The following is a 19,285-nucleotide window of genomic DNA, read 5'->3' on the forward strand; positions in this document are numbered from 1 at the left end:
TGTCCATATTGATTCATTAAATGCCAAACAGAGAAGAAACCCCACTATGTAATTAGATTGATCCTTGAAGGAGAAACATCCTTCCTTGTATCATTATCATATCCTTAATGTAGTTGTAAGACATAACAACCACTGAACATCTGTGCTCTGCGGAAGTTCCAGTCCTTTCCATCTGTATACGCCGGAGCAAATTATCTTCACGCCTCTGAACTGATAGCTAGTCGTGCCAATAACCTGGCAACATTTGGCCCTGAAAATGAGTGCACGTTAAAAAAAATCCTCAAGGATTTTGCAGCCAACAAAAAGCCATGCTTCATTACATAGACCTCGTATCTAAATTATATTAGCATGTAAAAATATACCAACAATTATGAACACTCTATAACAAACACCGCTCAAACGGCACACTTCAAGGATGAGACCAGTGGAGACTTCCAGACTGACGGCTTTCGGTATAAGCATTTTGAAGCTCTTTCCATCCTCATATGAGTGCCGTGTTCAAAGAGGCCCTTTGGAAAAAGGGTCCCTGAGACTGTGTCACTCCCCCACAGTCTTCCTCCGCAGATCTGGGAAGGAACGAACACTTCTGGAACCTTCGCATCACGGCTGGTCTCCAGTTATGCTCCAGCTTAGAGCAGTTTGCTCTGCTATGCAGTCCTCCATTTTCCCTGTGGTGTCTGAAAGAGAATCCAAAACCTGTGCATGAGGCCACGTGATGCAAGTGTGGGCGACGCCCTGGGCTTTGGGAACATCTTCCAATCACTCAGTGGCCGCATCTTCTTGAGAAAACTTTAAACTCTTTGCATTGCCGTTTTCTCCTTGGTGCTTAGCTGGAGTTGTTGGCGGGAGACTCTGATCTCAGTGAGTTGGATTTATTAATCAGCTTCCATTTTTCACAAAACACGCAGGGCCTTCTTTTCCTTAGTCCAGTTCTCTGGATTTCTCAATTGGAAAAAACTCATTTTTAACACAGAAGTTTAAAGAGAAAACATTTTCAGATACGCAAGAAGACAGTTCACTTCACCAGACCTGAGGTAAAGCAACAACTTGTGAGTAGACTCTAGGGAATTAAAAACAAAGAACATGGAGAAGTTAAACTGGCAAGAAAAGGAAATCTTAAGGTGACTGTGAGGCATTCCTGGGTACGTTTGTTAAAATTAGGGAAATCTCAAAATTCATGAGGATGTAAATAATGTCCTGCTTTGCTTTTTGTTTTATAGGTTAAGATAGTATATTGTAGACTTACAGCTGCTAACCAGTCATGAGCACAACGTCTTAAAAGATGGAAAATCAGTTTTGAATGATTGAACTTCATCACTGCCAAAGAAAATAAAATTCACATCTAACATCTAAGACACAGGTGTACCAGAAGCAGGAAACATGACACTGAAGGGGATAATAAGTGTCTATTGTAACCATCTCTGAACTGACACAAATTATAGTTACCAAGAAAACAGTCTGGAAACACTGTAGGGGGTAGGGGGTTCATATAAAAATGTTGCAAGAGAGTCGGATACTCCTACATGTCCATGTGAAGGCCAGAGGCGGATGGATACTGGGAGGCGTATGGATACTGGGAGGTTTGCTCTACTAGTCTCTCACTGGACCTGGAGCTAGGCTGATGGCCAAGCAAGTCACAGAACTCTCTTGTCCCTAAGAAGTGGTTCCTATAGCTCTGAGATTTTTCCATTATGGCTACTGGATGTTGGCACCCTCCCAGCCTTATATAAAGACTCTTAGATTTCTCACGACTAGGTAGTTTCACCACACATATACAGTGTAGCCCCCTAGCAAAACCTAAAGGGGAGCCTCTGTCTTAATCTCTCTTTCCTAAAACTGGTCTGTCTAAGTAAGCACCAGCCTCATGTATATCCTAAACTCTCAGCCCCATGTTTGAAGTCTGCCGGACTCTGCTCTTGTTGGTACTCACTGCTTCAAAATAATCTGCTGTCCATAAGATAGGGGCGATTAGACTTGGTGCCATTTGATTCTCTTCTTTCAGGAACACGACTTTATTACCCAGGGTTCAGCATTTAACAATGATTCGTTTATACTCCACTTGTATTAAGACTGGAGAGTAAACCTGACCTCTTTGTAGTTCTTTGTAGAAGCAGAAGTGTAATTTTTTTTCAAAACATTTCTACCTTATTTAGAATCCTTTTCCGACGTTGCCTGCCAACTCTTCGTTTACCTTTTGATGGAAAGAAAGTGCAATTCAACTAAAGTGAAAGTTAGCATTCTCATCTATTGTACCGTGGACCAGAAAGAGAAGAAACAAATCTATTATATTTCATTTTTATTCTGTACATTTCCACACGATTCACAATACAGAAAAAGTGTCCAAAAAGTAAGTAGAACTAGTCAATTTCTTTTTCAGAGATTAATTCAGTCTCCCAAATTAAATCCATTGAAAATCTCTGTAGCGCAACACAGTGATCAAGATTCTTTATATAAATAGGAAATGCGAGAAAATTAGGGAAAAATACTTTATGACTTTATTACAAAAAAACCTCCTTTCTTCCCTTCCCCCAACCCACCCTTCCCACCCACCCTCCCTCCACTTCATAGTATCTGGATCCCACTTTACCTGGAAATATAACTTCCCCTTCCACTGCCATAGCTGCTACTTCCGGGGGAAACCCCACCCCGCAGCCGCCAGCTCTGCAGTGGCGTGGCTCTGGGATGTAATCAGACAGAATCAGAAAGCGTGAATGAGCCCTTTACAACATGACCCCAAGCCTTCATATACAGGTAGTAGCCTCCGCGAGTGACCCACCTCCAGCAGGCGGTCCTCGGGAAGCCTGAGGAGCCTTTTCCCTCTGGAAAATCGATATACCAAACCTCTTCCTTCTGATGGCAATACCAGCCACGTAGCGCTTCACAGAAATCACTTCCTCCCTTTCAAATAGCTGTGGGCCCCAGAGCAATGCTGGCGGTCCACATAATCCTTGGCAATTTGGGAAAAGAGCTGAGCTAACAAATACGGGGCTTCTTTGCGCCCTAACTTTTTCCATACATGGTTTTCTACTGCGCTAACATTTTATCCTTTAAAGTCCCCAGATTCGTCCCACTCTCCCCCCGGGGGCAGACATCCTGCTGTGTCCCAACTCACAATCAGGATACCAGCAAGCAACAAGAGCCTACCTAACTGCACTGCAAATTAATCCGGTGTGTGCATGGGTTAGTGCCTCAGTCCAACCAGTGAGAAGTGTGGAGTAGGGTGGGAAATGAAAAATATCACTGATAGAAAATCCAGTGATCAGGAGCCATTTGAATGCATATAAGGGTGCAGTGGGCATCAGACGAGAAAATGCTTTAAACACCATAACTATGAAGAACACATTGGTGAGAACTGCTCCTGAACTTCAACAAAAAACCCAAACGATGCAGGGCCTGCCATTTCTTTGGGCTTTTTTTTTTTCATTTAAGTAGAGGTTGCTTGTAAACTGCTCATATTTTCGGAGGGGGTGGGGTGGGGAAGAGCTAGACTTGTATCCTCAAATAACAAAATCTACTATCAGAATAGTTAAGACGAAAATACATGTAGTTTTATAGATGAAATTCTTCAAGATGATCTTACTTTCCTCAACTTTTATGACGGGCTAGCAATCTGTGAACAAGGCCTCACATGGTGGTGCACGAGTTTAATCACAGCACTCAGGAGACAGAGGCATGAAGATCTCTGTGAGTTTGAGGCCAGGCTGGTCTACAGACAGAGTTCTAGGACAGCCAAGGCTACACAGAGAAACCCTGTCTCCAAAAGAAAAAAAATCTGTGAGCAGTTCGGGAAAGTCTCAAATAACATCCTACCCTTCGGGAGTTCTACTACAAAGTTTTCCATTAGTGGCCTCCATTCCCCGCCCTAAGTGTCATCTTCAGTCATGAGAATGAACAGGATAAACTAGGCTGCATAGACTGAAACTTCCCAGCTAACACTCCTTGAAGACACTCTCCGAAGTTTGTCTCCTACGTTGGTTTACATGAGGACCAAGGTTTGTTGAGTGTGTGCGTTTATTCTCTGTGAGTTGCTATGGAGCCTCTACCAGTACAAGACAGAAGTCATCTAGCTGTGTCATGCCTGGGAATCTTTTCCTTTTAAATTTTTGTCTCTTCTTATAACTCTGTTCTTATCTTTTTCTTTCCTAAGTCAATAACAAGGAGTGACACAGGAGAGAAGAGAGAATGGGGTTACAAAAACTCTCTCAGAGCAGAGTTCCGGGTATGATGCATTTCCTCAGTATCAGAACACTGACTCTTCTCCCTACCCCAGGCAGAAAACTGTCTCAGGCATCACAATTATGGGCAAAAAAGAAAATGGTCAATTAAGAATGTAATCCCCTTAAATAGAAATATAGAAACACTAGCCTACTGTCATGAGCTTAAGTTTTATTTAGTCACAGAGAGGGATAGAAAAGCTCTCTTTATGGCCAGAAAATATATAGGTGTCTTCAGTCTTTCCTCTAAGCCCCACTCCCAACCAAAAGGACAAGTAGAAAAAGTGTGTGTGTGTGTGTGTGTGTGTGTGTGTGTGTGTGTGAGAGAGAGAGAGAGAGAGAGAGAGAGAGAGAGAGAGAGAGAGATTGAGAGATTCTATCTCTGAAGAATTTGGGCTATATTTACAATGTATAGTATTTTTTTTTCAAACCTGCCCTGGATTCCTCATAAGAAGTTGTCATCTGTCAGGAGCCTGGAAGCAAATGGGCTCTAAGGTTTACTTCAGTCTAAATCTGGGAAATATTATATTTTTCCAAGTTCCCTCACAAATAAGGATTGACTTTCCTGCGATCAATGAGCTGATTTTTGATCTTCACTTAAGCACTAGAAGAAAGAGTTGAAAAACACTTAGTTTCTCAAGAAAGCCCAGCTGAATTTTTCTGGATACAATGTTTAGAAACGAGAAGTCTTCCATAATAAAGCTACCAGCTCTTTGTGCCTGTTTTCATCCCTTAGAACATGGATCTCACAGTACCAATCAACCAATCTCCTTGGGACATTCTTATCCCTAACCTAGCAGTGCCTTTTTTTTTTTTTTTTTTTTTTTTGCTCAGGATCAAATGTCCTTGTACAAATTCACCAGTCTGCTCATAGGCGTTCCTGGCAGAATATACGATCATAATGGGAGGACGCGAGCTATTCTTTCCATTTCAAGCTCAGCAGTGTCTTAATGTTTAAGTATGTGATTATGTAGGGTGAACTTTGACCCTACACCCTCCCATAAAGAGATCAATCATGCTTTGAATGACAGGGCCATTCTTAACACCTTTTGGTACTGTGTTCTGAAATAATATTATCCTTCAATGGAGCGGGGAAGGAAGGGAAGGAGGGGGAGAGAGGGAGAAAGAGAAGGGGAGGGAGGGAGGGAGGGAGGGAGGGAGAGAGAGAGAGAGAGAGAGAGAGAGAGAGAGAGAGAATAGAGAAGTCATCAAACCCCAGAACTAGCTTTTTCCTCATGAAATCTACCACAGTATCCAAACCTTGAACACTTTTGTGTTTGAAATTTATTTCCACTGGTAGATTCTCTTTTTCCCAATGGAGAAACTTTGTATCATGGAAATTTGAACAACAGATCTAAAACTTCAATGAAGGTAAAAGTAGACAACTATTTTCCCAGAAAACATCAATTTGGAGTACATTAGTCTGAAATTTCAAATGTTACCTAATCTGGTGGGGACCCTGTGACTGTGTGATTCTGTGCAGGTGGAGTTCACTATGTGGAGACCCAATTTATTCAACTGGAATATCTTACCTGTATGATCCCCCCCATGGAATGATGTCAGATGTAAAAGCTCAAAACTGTCAAAAATGCATCAAATTATCAAAGCACTGACTTAAAAAATCTTATGGAAGTTGTTAATAAGCAATGTTTTAAATTACTTTATATTGAAAGCCACATGTGTCTTAACAAAGAGTTGAGAAAAAAGAGAGACCCATTTGCTCCCACTAAGAAAGGCAGCCAAGTCAGACACACTGGCCTCCAGGTACTGGAACGTTGGAAGCAGAGAGGAAACCTATCTCATTGTTTGGTTCTGAATTTCTTCCCTTGCAATTACCGTGCTGGAACCAGAAGCCAAGGGATTTCCCATGATGCCTTTCATGTACATTTACTGAGCTTCGAAAGATTCCTGAGCAGAATTTCCTTCTGTGATTAGGTTACAGTTAATTCTAAGGATCTCAAACCACAGCATTTTTTTTTCAATATTGGAAGAATGGAAAGATTTCCAATAAGGCTTTACTTGAGAATGTCCAAAAATATTCATCAACACCCAAAATGTTTTCAGAAGAATTTTGAATTTTTATCTCCTTATGTGTGCTCCTTTTTTGAGTTCTTGAATCTGTGCTTAGTTTTATTATTTTTTTTTTAGAATGAGAACTAAAAACCACCCCCTCCAAGGTTTCAAGCTTCCTTGTGTATAAAGTGATGTTTTTTATGAAATCAAAGTTCTCATGAATTTTTAAAGATCAAATGCTGCCACCAGACAGACAAAGCCATTTTCCAAAGGATGTAAAGAAAATAACAATGTAATTGCAGCCCCTTCCCATCATCAGTCCCTACTAGTGGCATGCCTAAAGATGGTCAAATACCCTCCAGATAAGTGTTTCCAGATGTGGAAAGTTTGTAACTCTGTGTGCATGCCCACTGCACTGCTTGCAACTCACACTTCATCTTCTTTATATTTAATCAAAACCCACTGAACGTTCTGCTTATTATTCCTGGTTTAGCTCCCGAGGGCTGGGATAAATAAATCTTAGCCTTTGCTTAAGTAGAGTTTCTAACTTTCACCTTAAAGGCTTAGTTTCACAGATTTTTTTAAAAAAAGAATATTAGCAGGACTCCTAGGAAACGAAAATACAAAATAATGCTTTCCTATTTAACCTTTGCTTGTGCATCACTAAAATATGCCGGCCAGAGGAGCAAACACAACAGAGACTCTGGTGAACTTCCAGGACATTCTGAGAGACCCTATAGTCCATACACAGACAACTTACAGAATTCAAATTATTCAGATTTTCTTTTGTTCCCTGTCTGCAGAAGACGTTTATCGGCTTCATCCATAGGTAGCTATATTTTCACTGAGCATCGCAATGAGTGATAAATATTTTGAAAGAAATGTTTAAAAATAACACTTACAAATAAGAAGGGTTGTTGAACATATTATTGGATGAACATAACTGAATGCATATCTAGTAAGTGCTTCCTGGAGGAACACGTTATCCAATATTCAGGTTTTACTATAAAGTATTTGCTCTAATAGCTTTGGGATTGTTCTCTGTTTCCTCTTTGGGACCAGAATAATAATGTTCTGCATGAGCGGATTTCCAGTGCGGTATTCTTCATTTATTTCTGTTTTTAGGTTTCTCCCTAAGCACATTAACAGCCTTAAAATCCATAGGTTGCCCTCAAAAGTATAACCCATATATAATCCAGTTCTCTGGGTGATGTTAAAAGCACATGTTGCTTACACCATCTAATGTGGAAGGAGTGTCTATGTCTATGACCTCTCAGGTCACTAAAACAAAAGAATAAACTAAACCTCCCAGACTGCTTCTAAGAATCAACTGTTCTGTAAGGCGGCCAAGGTCAGTAGGCATGTTCTTATCCTTTGGGCAACATGGGTACCTGCCCCCAAAAGGAAATTTTATCGTGATAGATTTTTTATTATAACATCTGGGGAAGATTTAGGCAGCTATGAAACAAAGTGATAGGCGGTGGTGCCTACAATGTTGCCTGAGGCAGAGAACTGGGGGGGAGGGAGGTGGGCAAGCCGTGAGTGATGATTCTGGAAGAAGACATTTCATGGGCTCACTGTGGCGCTCAGTCCTGAGAAGAACTGAGAGTTACAAAGGCAGCCTTTTTGAGACATGGGCAGAGGGAGTTTATACTAAATACATATTACAGTGTGTTCAGATAGCTAATTTAAATACACGGTCTTTCTTTCCCTAACGCGAACAGAACTCAGTTGCAGAGAGCAATTAGCAGCCTTAGTTGGTGGTTATGGCGAGCCATTTTTAACGAAGATCTATTTTTACTTTTAAAGAGCATAACTGAATAAAACACCATGCTGTGCTCAATGATTTAATTAGCTTCTCCTACTGGAAGGCAAGCTGCTCCAAACTCAAGAAACTACCCCTTCTCCCCAACAACAGCCTGCCCTAGTTGAAGAGCATCAGAAAGCCAACTGGGTGTTAGTCTCCTAAACTCAGCTTTGAAGCAGTGAGGAGATCATAGAGGGAATCGTTCTCCTTTACTGCCTGGAGATCTGAAAATAGCATGGACAGGCCGCAGGACTCAGGGTGGTTTCATGTACCATGCAAGGCAACGTGTAAATAATCAGAAGACTTACTGGTCATGGCCTTTATGACTCTCGCAATACCCAGTGCCATGTGCAACTGTAGCTTTGCAGGGATAGAAGGAAGCTCAGGAATAGAGGAAATAACAATGAAATGAAAATCCTGTTTCTCTCCCAATCACTGCCTATGAGTGTTAACTATACACATGAAGGTGACTTGCATGCTTACAAAATGTCTTCTTTTCTAAACATATGCAATATGTGCGTATGGCATATATGCCCATATATGTATACAAATAAATACACTTCTATTTATGTATGGGTGGATATATGTGTGCATGTACAGATATGTGTGTACGCGAGTGAGACTTTTCTGACATGACATACAAGCAAGCATGTTTGCCCACATTGGCAGTGTTTCTCATTAGGTCCTGAGGCGGGACACCAGCACAGAGGACTCCTACATGCTGCACGGGATACTTCTCATGGAGTTAGGACTTTCGTAAAATGCATGTGCTGCTTTCATAACTAAACTGTGTGTTCATGTAATTGACGTGTGGTAAGATGAAATTGCTACACCTTATTTTTCAGACATGTATAGCCTAAGGATTCTAGCAAACACATTTCTGAGATCCATCACGCAAAAGAGTCTCTACTAGGCCCCAGGGGAGAAAGGACTGACCCGTTGAGCATCTCAGAACTCAGACCAATGTGCCTGGGCAGCTTCTGGGAAAACAGGAAGAATCAGGGCACAGGGGCCTTCTACCATTTCTTACTAATTTCGCTGCAGCTGAATTCTGCCTCAGAACTCCCACTGGGTTTCAATCATCGCCTCTACAATGGTAGCCAGAAATCTCGAGGCAAGATTCCAAGTCGTGCTGTTTATCCTTCTAGGGTAACTAATTCTCTCCTGTCTCTCTTGTGTTGGCCAATGTGGTAGTGTCAAGGATTGGGCTAATGTTTCATGATCTACGTAATACAAGGTCACAAAAATGATTACCTTTACAGCTATAGAACACTCTCTTTTAATAACACTTCATTTTTCATGCTCCCACCAGCCTAATTTAAAAAGGAATTCCAAAGAAGACACAAGAGACTGGACATTAGAGAATCAGCTAGGCTGGCTGCTCCTTGCAGAGTGTCCCCAGCAGGCTGTGTTAAGATAATTTGTTACAGGTACATATTTTTATGTCTGATAAAGTTGTGTGGCTAGCACTGTACCATTTTCTTCCGCACCTCCTGTTGGTTCCCTGCACGTGACATTATATGCCTAAGCAGAGACGGGCACTCCTGGACCACACGGCCTTAGCTCTTCCTAGCGCTCAGAACTATCACACATAACAAACAACTAAAGCAAAGCCAAACAAAACAAAATATCCTACAGGAGACAGACTTAAGGTGGGTAAAATCATGAAATCGTGCCTTCTCTGCTCACATTTTCTTGCCATCCCAAGTTTCAGAGGTACTGTATCTTCCAGAAATGGATCATGTAGAGTACGTTGCTCCTCTGCGGTAATGTCTGATCTAAATTATTTTTAGGTGTTTGAGAATAAATTTCTACAGTGCTGGGACCCTTACAGTAGTCAGTACTCCATCTACCTTCATTCTAGGGATTTACTTATCTGGGAGTTATTGAAATTGGCTCATAACCACATCGATCCTAAATTTTCTCTGGGCTGTTCTGAAACCTTCTCGGGGAAATATGAGATGGTGGTTGATGAAAATACGGTCCTGCATCTCAGCAGTGGCCAGCTGGATAACCAACTGCTTTGCTTAATCGAGGGGGTAGAAGGTTCCAGTCAGAGCCGGGCTCCAGTCCGTTCTAGGGATTAGGTTTGTCATCACAACATTTCCTTGACAGCCTCAACAACTGGAAAACTAACAGAAACCCGGCGACTCCAACTCCTGGAAATGATCTAGTCCAAAGAGAGTTCCAGCTCTGAGATGGATGCCTAGAAACACATTACTCTTAGCCAACCCATTTCCTCACAGCTGGATACGATGCCAAGTTTGATCTTGAAATCACTATTGGGAGTCTCTGGTAATGAAATCCCTTCCCACTCAAAGCCTCCTTACACCTAATATGGCACATCATGTCCGTCCTTTCAAGATGATGATTTGTGATTCTGATGAGTAAATTGTCCCCATTGGACTGTGAGGTTAAAGGTCACGTGCAGAAATGCAGAGGAAGCATTTTGCTGTGTTTAGGAGAAAGGTGGAAGAAAGCAGAAGGAAACAATTGCATACCCCACTTATATTTCTGACCTACACTCTAAGTCGAGGAGGTTGGGTATTTTCTCCTCCTTCCTACCAGGTCCTACCCGATCCATGACAGGAACAGAAGTGACAATTCTAGAAACCATTTCTGCCACAGTGGCCTATATTAAGAAATTTGTAAGAGGAGAAAATAAAGTAGGAAAAGGAGCAAAATAGATTCTCCCTAATACACAGGAAATGGTATCATCAGACATGATCTCAGAACCTAAAAAGTCATAGGTGAAGCACAGACCAGGAAGGGCCAGGCGTCCTGAGAATCTGACCATGGTACTGGTGAAATGTGGCCTTCCTCGGGCCTTCCTTGATGTCATGAAAACTGAACTTTTAGAATCACACACACAAACTCCCTTTCGCCACGGTATCCATGAGCCTGTAGCTATTAGCCTCAGCCCCAAATGCCAAAGGCTGTTCTCCTGTACTATTGTGACATACACTGCTGCTTTTATTTTTGCAATGTTTTTCAAGTCGATTAGACTGCTTTCTGTTATCACTTTACGAAGATTAGGACGAAACATCTGAGTGCTCCATTTCCTATAACCGCTGCCCAAGACAGGTTCAACCCTGCCATTGAAACAGCACATAGAATCACACGACTCTGTAAACTAGTTATGGGGGTTCATTGCCTCCCCGGCTCATCTCTACTGCAGCAGAAGGTGAAGACAGCTGCACGCAGGCAGTGCAGAGCTGTACAGATAGCCCAAGCTGAACCAGTCCTGCCTGTCACCGACAGCCCAGCTTCCTGAGCTATCTCTGGGTAACATCTGTGAAGTACCTCAAGCACAGACAGCTCCCATACTACCTCACCGTCCCCCAGAGACAGAGCACACAAGTTGACATTAGCCCCGTGGCACTTCCCAGCTCCTATGTGATGAAACCCCGGGGGTGGGGGTGGGACATGCAAAGCCACTAGCTACTCTTGGTATATTTAGTCTGCAAATGGAAGTGGTTTCATAGATATATTTCTGTAAGACATCCGGGAGGGTTTCAAAGACCTTTAGACAATGTTGTGGTTGGAAGACTGAAAATAAAGAGACGAGAGCATGTTTTCTAAGTCGATGGGTGATTACAGTAGAGTTATGAGGTACAGGGGAGAGATGGATGCCAAGAGGGAGGGGGGAGCAGTGAAAATCTTCAGAATCTTTAAAATAAATTAGAGGGGTGAACACAGAAGTCCATGCTACTTGCTGGAAGCAATAAGGATCAGATTTTGTGGAACGTGTACTCCACAAATCTCCGGTAGCCTGCCCCCTTCTCAATGGGCTATCATGTCCTGTTGTACATCCCCGTAGCCCTTAAAACCTGATAGCATTTTCTCAGAGAGAGCCTTGCGGGAGAGAGGCGGATATGGATTCCGTTAGCTTCTTCCAGGGGAGCTGCCCAGTGGCTGGGAGGGCGCACCAGGTGATACGCTTGATCAAGTTCTTCTTGACTGTCTACCAGGGTCAAACAGCAGTTTCCAGGTCTTCGTGGCCAATGATCTTATAGTTCTGTCGGCTTTCTAGGTAAGCAGCCAAATCCGGGTCCCCAGCCTGCTGTGCTCGCTCTTGGGGTGTCTTTCCCTACAGGGAGGAGAAGAAAAACAATTAGCTGGTGTGAGATGGGGTCCATATATAACACACAGCGATCAGCCAAGGCTGCAGAGCCTTCTTCCATGTTTGATGCCTCAGAGAGCATGAGATGCTTTCGAATCTATGACGTCTAGAGTCAGAATCGTAGCAATGTGTGGTGGTAAGTTAGAGAGTAATGGCAAAGGCTGTGTCTTGGTAAACAAGAAGTCGTGGAATCTCCCTGAGATTGGGGAGAGACTGTGGGGAGAATCTGTGTGCAGTGAGTTTGAGCGCCAAGTACTTTTCAGAGAGGAACAGAGGAAACACTGAATGAAATCGGGGAAGCATTGAGTCGCATTTCTAGTTCAGAATTACTCTTCGCTGACACTGGGGACTGAGCAGCAGAAGCCGAGAGGAAGAGTGACAGCTCCGTGGGTCACCTAGAAGGCTCTTCCTTTGCTGATTTCAACACCCATCTTCCTACCAGTTCACTGACTTGGTTTGCACCCAGTACTGAATCACTAGCTTAAGATTCCTCTAACAGTTCTTCTTGCCCAACTGTGGCTGGGTCTTGCCTTCTCTTTGATAATGGTAAGGCTGACATCTCTACCTTCTAAATATCCAGAAAAGTGGGGTGAAGGGAACCTCTGAGCAGATTTGTAGTAAGTCCTTTGCTAAGATAAAGCTCCACTAGGACAGTGCCTCTATCCTAAGGGTTCCAAGAGAAGTTCCACTCTCGGGTATATCCAGCTTTTATGTCGCACTGGGTTACAGAATCGGTTAGATTACAGGATTCTGACAAAGGAGAGAAGCCCAGCTATGTTACTATGTGGTAAGGTGTACAGAACCTAATTTTGCATAGAAAAGTTACAGTGTTTAGTAACATGTATGATATGATTCCAACTGGTTCTAAAAACCAAGAGTCAAATGAACATGCCTACACGTAAATAGAGATTAAGTTTAATCATGTTTATCTCTAAGTGAGGGGATTTCAAGTGACTTTTGTTTTTCTTTATGTGCTTGTCTATATGCCTAGTTTTCCAAAATGTGGGATCATAAAAATTAATCAGCTATTTATATTTTGAAAAAAGTACACTTTTATAATTCAAAAGGGAAGGAGTCTCAAATACCTTGAGTCCATTTATCTAAGAAAATTAGAAAATAAAAGGCAACTGTCCCCAGGCTGGACCTCATGAATTCCAGGTTGTCCCTCTTGTTCTTGTGTCTCTTCCCTGTGTTTTTAGTTTCTGAACTGTGTACAGGCCCAGCCATTGTGTGATTGAGTGGGCAGCAACCCTACTGTGGTCTGAATTGCTTTGGCCAAGTCACTCTTCCCCAGTGTGGCCCAGACTAACTCTGCCTACAAAGTATGTGTTTCTGGATTCAGTTAAGCACTGTAACACTCCAGTGTGATGCCATCTGAAAAGCATGCCACTGAAGCATTTATATGTCATTTAAAATGACTGACTAAACAGGTAACACATTATCTATACACCAAGACATAGCCAAGGTGTATTTGGTGAGCTGAGGGCGAAGCTGAGGCAGCCAGGGAGCAGGGATTCCAATGGGTTGTTAAAGGAGAGGAGAATTCCATGTAATATAACTGACTCAGAAGTGAGAGGGCCACTCACAAGGCAACTTATGTCACAAGGTTTGCTGTTCAAGAAAAGCCCATGGCCCACACTGTACATACATAGATTCTCATCATTTAACTAAAGCTAATGGAGTTTACAGCAATGACCAGGCTTCTAAGTTCTATGTACACATGCCATGGCTAGGGTTACTGGCTCAAAACCTACTCCTGTTTAATGAAAGCCTCACCCATACCTTAAAAGTCTTCCTTGCACCTATAGTGATACAGTTAGTAATAGGACTTATTGTCTACTCAAAGTCTTTCAAAACTCTGTGTGCTTCTCAGAACTGATGATAGACCCCATCATTGACTCATTCCCCCCTTCTGTCACCACCCATCTCTCTGTGTGTGTGTGTGTGCGTGCGCGTGCGCGCGCACGCGCATGTGTCTGTCTGTCCACCTGTCTGTCTCTAGTCCTATCTCTGTCCTTGCTCAACTCCACTGAGTTTCAGGACCTAACCTCCTACACTCCACATATCAACTCTGTGTCTTGGAGACTCTCTATCAACTGACAGAGGAGAAGAAATGTAAAATTTTCAGAAAACATAAAATATCAAAACAAACACACAAACAAACAAACAAACTCACCTAAGAAAGTAACCACATTTCAAGCCTCCTTGACATAAGTAAGTGACACTGTGAGGCAGAAATCCAGGCTATGAAAGTGATAAGTGAAAGTGGACCATGTTACTCTTTGTCCCTCTTTGTCCTAATAAGGCAGTAGGATATTCTGTGAACAAATGAGGAGGGCTGACCTGCTTCAGGCTACAAGTCAACAGTTAGTAGTGCAATAGCTAGTCTTCTCCTGGCTTCCTGCCCCCATTCCTGTCAGTAATAGTTTTTCACACACACTTCTGTGGTTGACAGTTACAGAATAACGTAAGAAAACATGCATAGGAAGACTCTCTGAAAATGTAAAGGTAACAGGGGCTGGAAAGAAGGCTCAGCAATTCTGAGCTCTAGCAGAAGTCCCAGGTTAGATTCCCAGCACACATACGGTGGACCATAACCTTTTGCAACCCCGGTTCCAGGGAATATACTATCGATTTTGACCTCCATAGACTCTTGAACACATATGATACACATCCATACACTCTCTCACACATAAACACACATGCATCTTAAATTAAATAAGTAAATTTGGTGAAAAATACAGAGTGATGCAGATCTATTGGGTTTAGAACTGTTAGATGTCACGGTGAGACCCCACCGTCTGGGGCAGTCGGTAGGTAGGCAGTCACTTTGGCAACCATACGTCAAGCAGTGGAAACAGATTTTAAATCATATTCGATTTGGTGCTGAAGATGACCATAAATTACATTAGCGTTTACACTGCCTTGATGTGGGGCTAAAAAGGCTCCTTGGTAATCAGGCTAGGACATTCATTCCACCTCCTTCCCATTCTCTGGCTATGGGACTCACTTCCCACCCCTGGCCTGCTGATATTTCAGCAGAACATCTCTAGTCCCATGCCCCTCTTTAGTATGTGGGGTTGATAAAGTACCACAGGCGAACACACACCCTCCCTTTGTGCTTCTACATTTAAACTGCAGTTTCTCTAAATGAAGCACTCTATTTTTTCCTCCTTTTTCCCAAAGCTCTAGGCCCTTCCATGAGCACAGAAAGGATGCCTGTGCTGTGGGTACAAGTGGAGGCCATGGTGCCTGCAATCTCTCACAGTGGGAGGATGTTTGCACTCGTTCATCCTGTTACCTTGGAGTCTGTCTGTCTCAGAGATGCTCCTGCGTCCACCAGAAGCTGGCATACAGCCCGGTTCCTTTGGCAGGCGGCCTTGTGCAGTGCAGTCTCACCCCTAAATCAAAGATTAAGAAACCAGGCATGGGTTGGAGACAGATGAGGTGATAGAGCAAAAGGATGAGGGACTTATCCTGCTCTGTGGCTGATGCTGCGTGCTCTTTAGCCTCCTCCCTTATGAGTAGCTGAGACCTAGGCCAGCAGAATACGTACATGCTAGGGAGGTGGCCCAGGGATGTCTGCAAACTCCTTAAGTCACTCATTTAATGTACCTAACATGGTCTAACTTTAGCTGCTTGTCTAAACCGGATGTGGCTTGGGGATACTTTTTTTAAAATCACTACTATTATTAGATTTAGGATACATATCAATGATACTTAGCAAGCAAATTGTGCAGTTATGTCAAAACACATGAGGGGGAGCATGAAGGGCTCTCCATGGAGCTCACACAGTCCTGCCCTTCAAACATGGTAGAAGCCATTGTGACTTTCACGAGTATGTCCTGAGAACTCAACTTAAAGAGCCAGACTGACTTCTTTCCCTATTCGACCGATAGTGGATTAGACCTGTCAAGTGGTGAAGGGGTAGCTGAGAAGGTCTGGAAGACTCCAGCAGAGCTCGCAGGCTCAGATTCTTCTAAGAATGCAACAGGCCTGAGACCAGCCTCTCAGTGTATGTGGGAAGTGGCAAAATAAAAGAAGAAGATCAAAAAGACAGACCCTCATCTGTCTCACAGGTGGGCCAAGGAAGAAGCTATTGAGCTCCAAGATAGAAAGACGCTCAGTGCCAGCATGCTTCATGAAAAGTCAAATGTCGACCACTGAGTAGCCAACCCAGGATGTGGTGTCCCCATTCACAACCATGCCAGCATGCCATCTCTGGATCGGTGGCTAGCTTTTCTGTGTCCAGTTCCAAGCTATCTCCCTTCTCACTTGCTTTCTCTTCTCTCCACTTCTGTTGGTAATCAGCTCTCTGGTTACCAGGTCATTTCTCTCTAAACCCACTCATCTTTATCCCTCGTCTAACTTTTTTGAAAACTCCCTGGTAGTTCCCACTCTGGCTTTCAGAGTCAATTGTTCATCTTTTTCTCATTCCCGTCAGTGAGAGAGTAGTTATTTGGGTGTCGTAAGAATAAGAAAGAAAGATGGAAACCAACATTTTCAGTTTAGGAACTGTCCCAGAGCTCATAACTGAATAACTGTGCTTCCAGCTCTCCAGGGGTGGTACATGACTCGCTCTAGCACAGACTGACAAACAGAAGTTGTGCCATTACATGCGGCAAATGTCTTAAGGCATTGGGGCTTCATTTTCTCACAAAGCCCACGCGAGGAAAATGCTGCATATGGTGGAGATAGAGATCCGTGAACTCATTTATTATCAGCAGTTCAAGTGCTGGTGTAAAAGAACCTTGTTGCTAGGGTGCACCAGGTAATGACAAGGATAGCATTGACAGTGCGTATAATCATCACAATAGAAATTGTTAGGTTTTGTTGTGTTTTGTGCAGTAGATTACCTCTGTTCAACCATTTAAACCATTTAGAGATGGATTTTAATCAGTGAAATTAACACTATGTCATATGCCTCGTGGACTGGATATGCCTTGACTACAACCGATTAGACTCTATAAGGAAAGGCAACACTCACGTTTCACTGTCTGCCATGTCCAGTAATTCCGCAGGTCCTAAACAACAAAAAGTGAGATTTCAAAAAAAATCCTAAAACTAACTGTGGGCAGAAAATCTGCATAATTTACAGGACGAGGAAAGGTGAACCAAAAGAATAAATTTGGTGACAAGGTTAATCACAGGACAAAGCAAGAGTAAGAAGACTATCACCAGTTTCCACCCTGGTCAATATGCATGAAACTGGAGAGCTAAGGGATGTTACTGACTGGAGGAACAGCTCAGTGGATAGGAAAACCTCCTATGAAAACAAGAGGACCTGAGTTCAAATCTCTAGCACAAATTTTTAAGAAAATGTTTATAGAGCTGGGCATGGCCCTGTGTGCCTACAGCCATAGCAGTGGTAGGGAGAGCAAGGTAGATCCAGGACCTTGGTGGCCAGCCAGCCTAGGCAAGTTTAGTGAGAGACCCTGTGATTCAGAGAGTTGTAGAAGAAGACACCTGAAATCCTCCTCTGACATCCTCAGGAGCAGATGCAGCCACATGTATATGTGTGGATCCACCATGCACATGACACACACGCACACAGACATATACACACAGACACACACACAGTGAAACTGAAGAAATGAAATCAACTGGAAAAGAATAACTGAAAGTTAATTGTCTTGGTAGATAGAAAGGCCACCTACGTGGGCTCTGGGGTCTCTTCCATTCTCCAGCTACAGGAAAGGGCTTCCTTCAGTGTGATGGGAAAAGTGAAGACACAGACACACACACACACACACACACACACACACACACACACACACACACACACACACACACACCGTCTCATCGCTGTATTTTGGAAATAGGATAAAAAGTCTACCCTTCTGAGAATTTCCATTTTTCAAATGGAATAACCATCATGCATACAGCTCAGCTGTTTATAGATACACCATTGCATCACATGTCGTCCAAGTGTTAGACTGGAAATGATTAGTACACTGGCCTCTCCCTTTCTCAGTGTCTGGCTAGCAGTTAATTCCCTTCTTCTGCAAGCACAGTTTGGGATCCTCATCATCCTACTGTCTGACTGCTACCTTCCTTCTTTGAATCCCTCACCCAGTCTATTCTGAAGGTATCAAGTTAGACCCGTTTCTTCCAACCTCTGAGCTGACACCATTCTCTACCCATATGGCACCTACTCTTTATGTAGGTTCTATTTGTCATGCTTAAGTAAGATAACTTATTAGTCACATCAAGGCCATCCAAGGCCAGTCAAGATTAACAATTACACTATTTGACATGACACTTGTGAAACTATTGTAAAGTCCCCAGCTTAGTTGGTTCCCTGTACATCAAGACTCTACTAAACCTCTTGGAGCTTTCTCGTATGTATTTTTTTGTTGTTGTTTTGTTTCTTATTACTATGTCCTCCCTTGGTACTGAGGATTGAATCTGGTCCTCAGCAAATGCTCAAATGTTTAAAATTGATGAATGAATCTGCTTGGGAGTTCCAAATATGGTCCTGGTACTAAAGACAGTTGAGTCTTTAGAGACATGATCCTTGTGACTTTTGACCCATGTTGGTAGAGAGTATTACCACTGAAAATGATTATGTATGACGTGAAAGGAAATAAAGAAGAGTTTATAAGTTTCTACCAATGACTGCTACTGGCAGGTAGTTGGTTGAGGGAGTCAAGAATCCTTGTCACTCCCCTGAAGAGCTAAGTAACCTTGAATCTCCCTGTGGGATGCAGCTGGCATGCAGAAATCATTACTAATAAAGGCACAAATAATCAAGCTTCCATATGTCCCATTTGTTAATTACTCTGAAATGTTTAGATGGTGTTCATGGCCTTCCTCATGGAACTCCCCGTCCTCAATGTGCTGATGAAGTTCTATCTTTATGTCTAAGCTAAACTAACTGCACATTTCTTAGGCCTTCCCCAATTCTACGCCTGTTTCCCAATCTTCCTATCCATAATAGCCTTCCCTCTCCTAACCCTGTGCCTAAATCTAGATGCTCCTCAAAGCCCATTTGTGGCAATGTTCTCCAAAAATGTCCAATGAGACATTTGCCAAATGAATTCTAAACCTTCTCTGAGTCCTATGCTACATACCGGTTCTACCTTAGGGTATGTATTTCTTTTAAAATGTCTGTCTTGCTTTCTTAAG

General features: G+C 42.8%; 1 protein-coding gene and 1 long non-coding RNA gene across 9 annotated transcripts in view; one reads left to right on the forward strand and one right to left on the reverse strand.

Moving 5' to 3' along the window:
- LOC147994804 (uncharacterized) overlaps positions 1-4,297 on the forward strand; it is a 26,519-nt gene extending 22,222 nt beyond the window's left edge. Inside the window, exon 5 of one of the 2 annotated variants that reach the window (XR_015686477.1) lies at positions 1,221-4,297. This is a non-coding gene — a long non-coding RNA (uncharacterized LOC147994804). The remainder of the gene's footprint in view (positions 1-1,220) is intronic. The other variant, XR_015686478.1, reaches the window with a different exon arrangement.
- A 1,183-nt stretch (positions 4,298-5,480) lies between these two features.
- The window catches only part of Dgki (diacylglycerol kinase, iota), a 452,769-nt gene continuing 438,964 nt past the window's right edge, over positions 5,481-19,285 (reverse strand). For 6 of the 7 annotated variants that reach the window (NM_198782.2, XM_087659334.1, XM_087659333.1 and 3 more), the window contains 3 exon segments: positions 11,503-12,124; positions 15,459-15,558; positions 17,145-17,181. In NM_198782.2, the coding sequence (NP_942077.2) occupies positions 12,008-12,124; positions 15,459-15,558; positions 17,145-17,181 (254 nt within the window). In that variant the 3' untranslated portion in view covers positions 11,503-12,007. 7 annotated transcript variants of the gene reach the window in all.

This window comes from Rattus norvegicus, chromosome 4 (genome assembly GCF_021556685.1).
Source record: "Rattus norvegicus strain SHRSP/BbbUtx chromosome 4, alternate assembly SHRSP_T2T, whole genome shotgun sequence".
Taxonomy (NCBI): domain Eukaryota; kingdom Metazoa; phylum Chordata; class Mammalia; order Rodentia; family Muridae; genus Rattus; species Rattus norvegicus.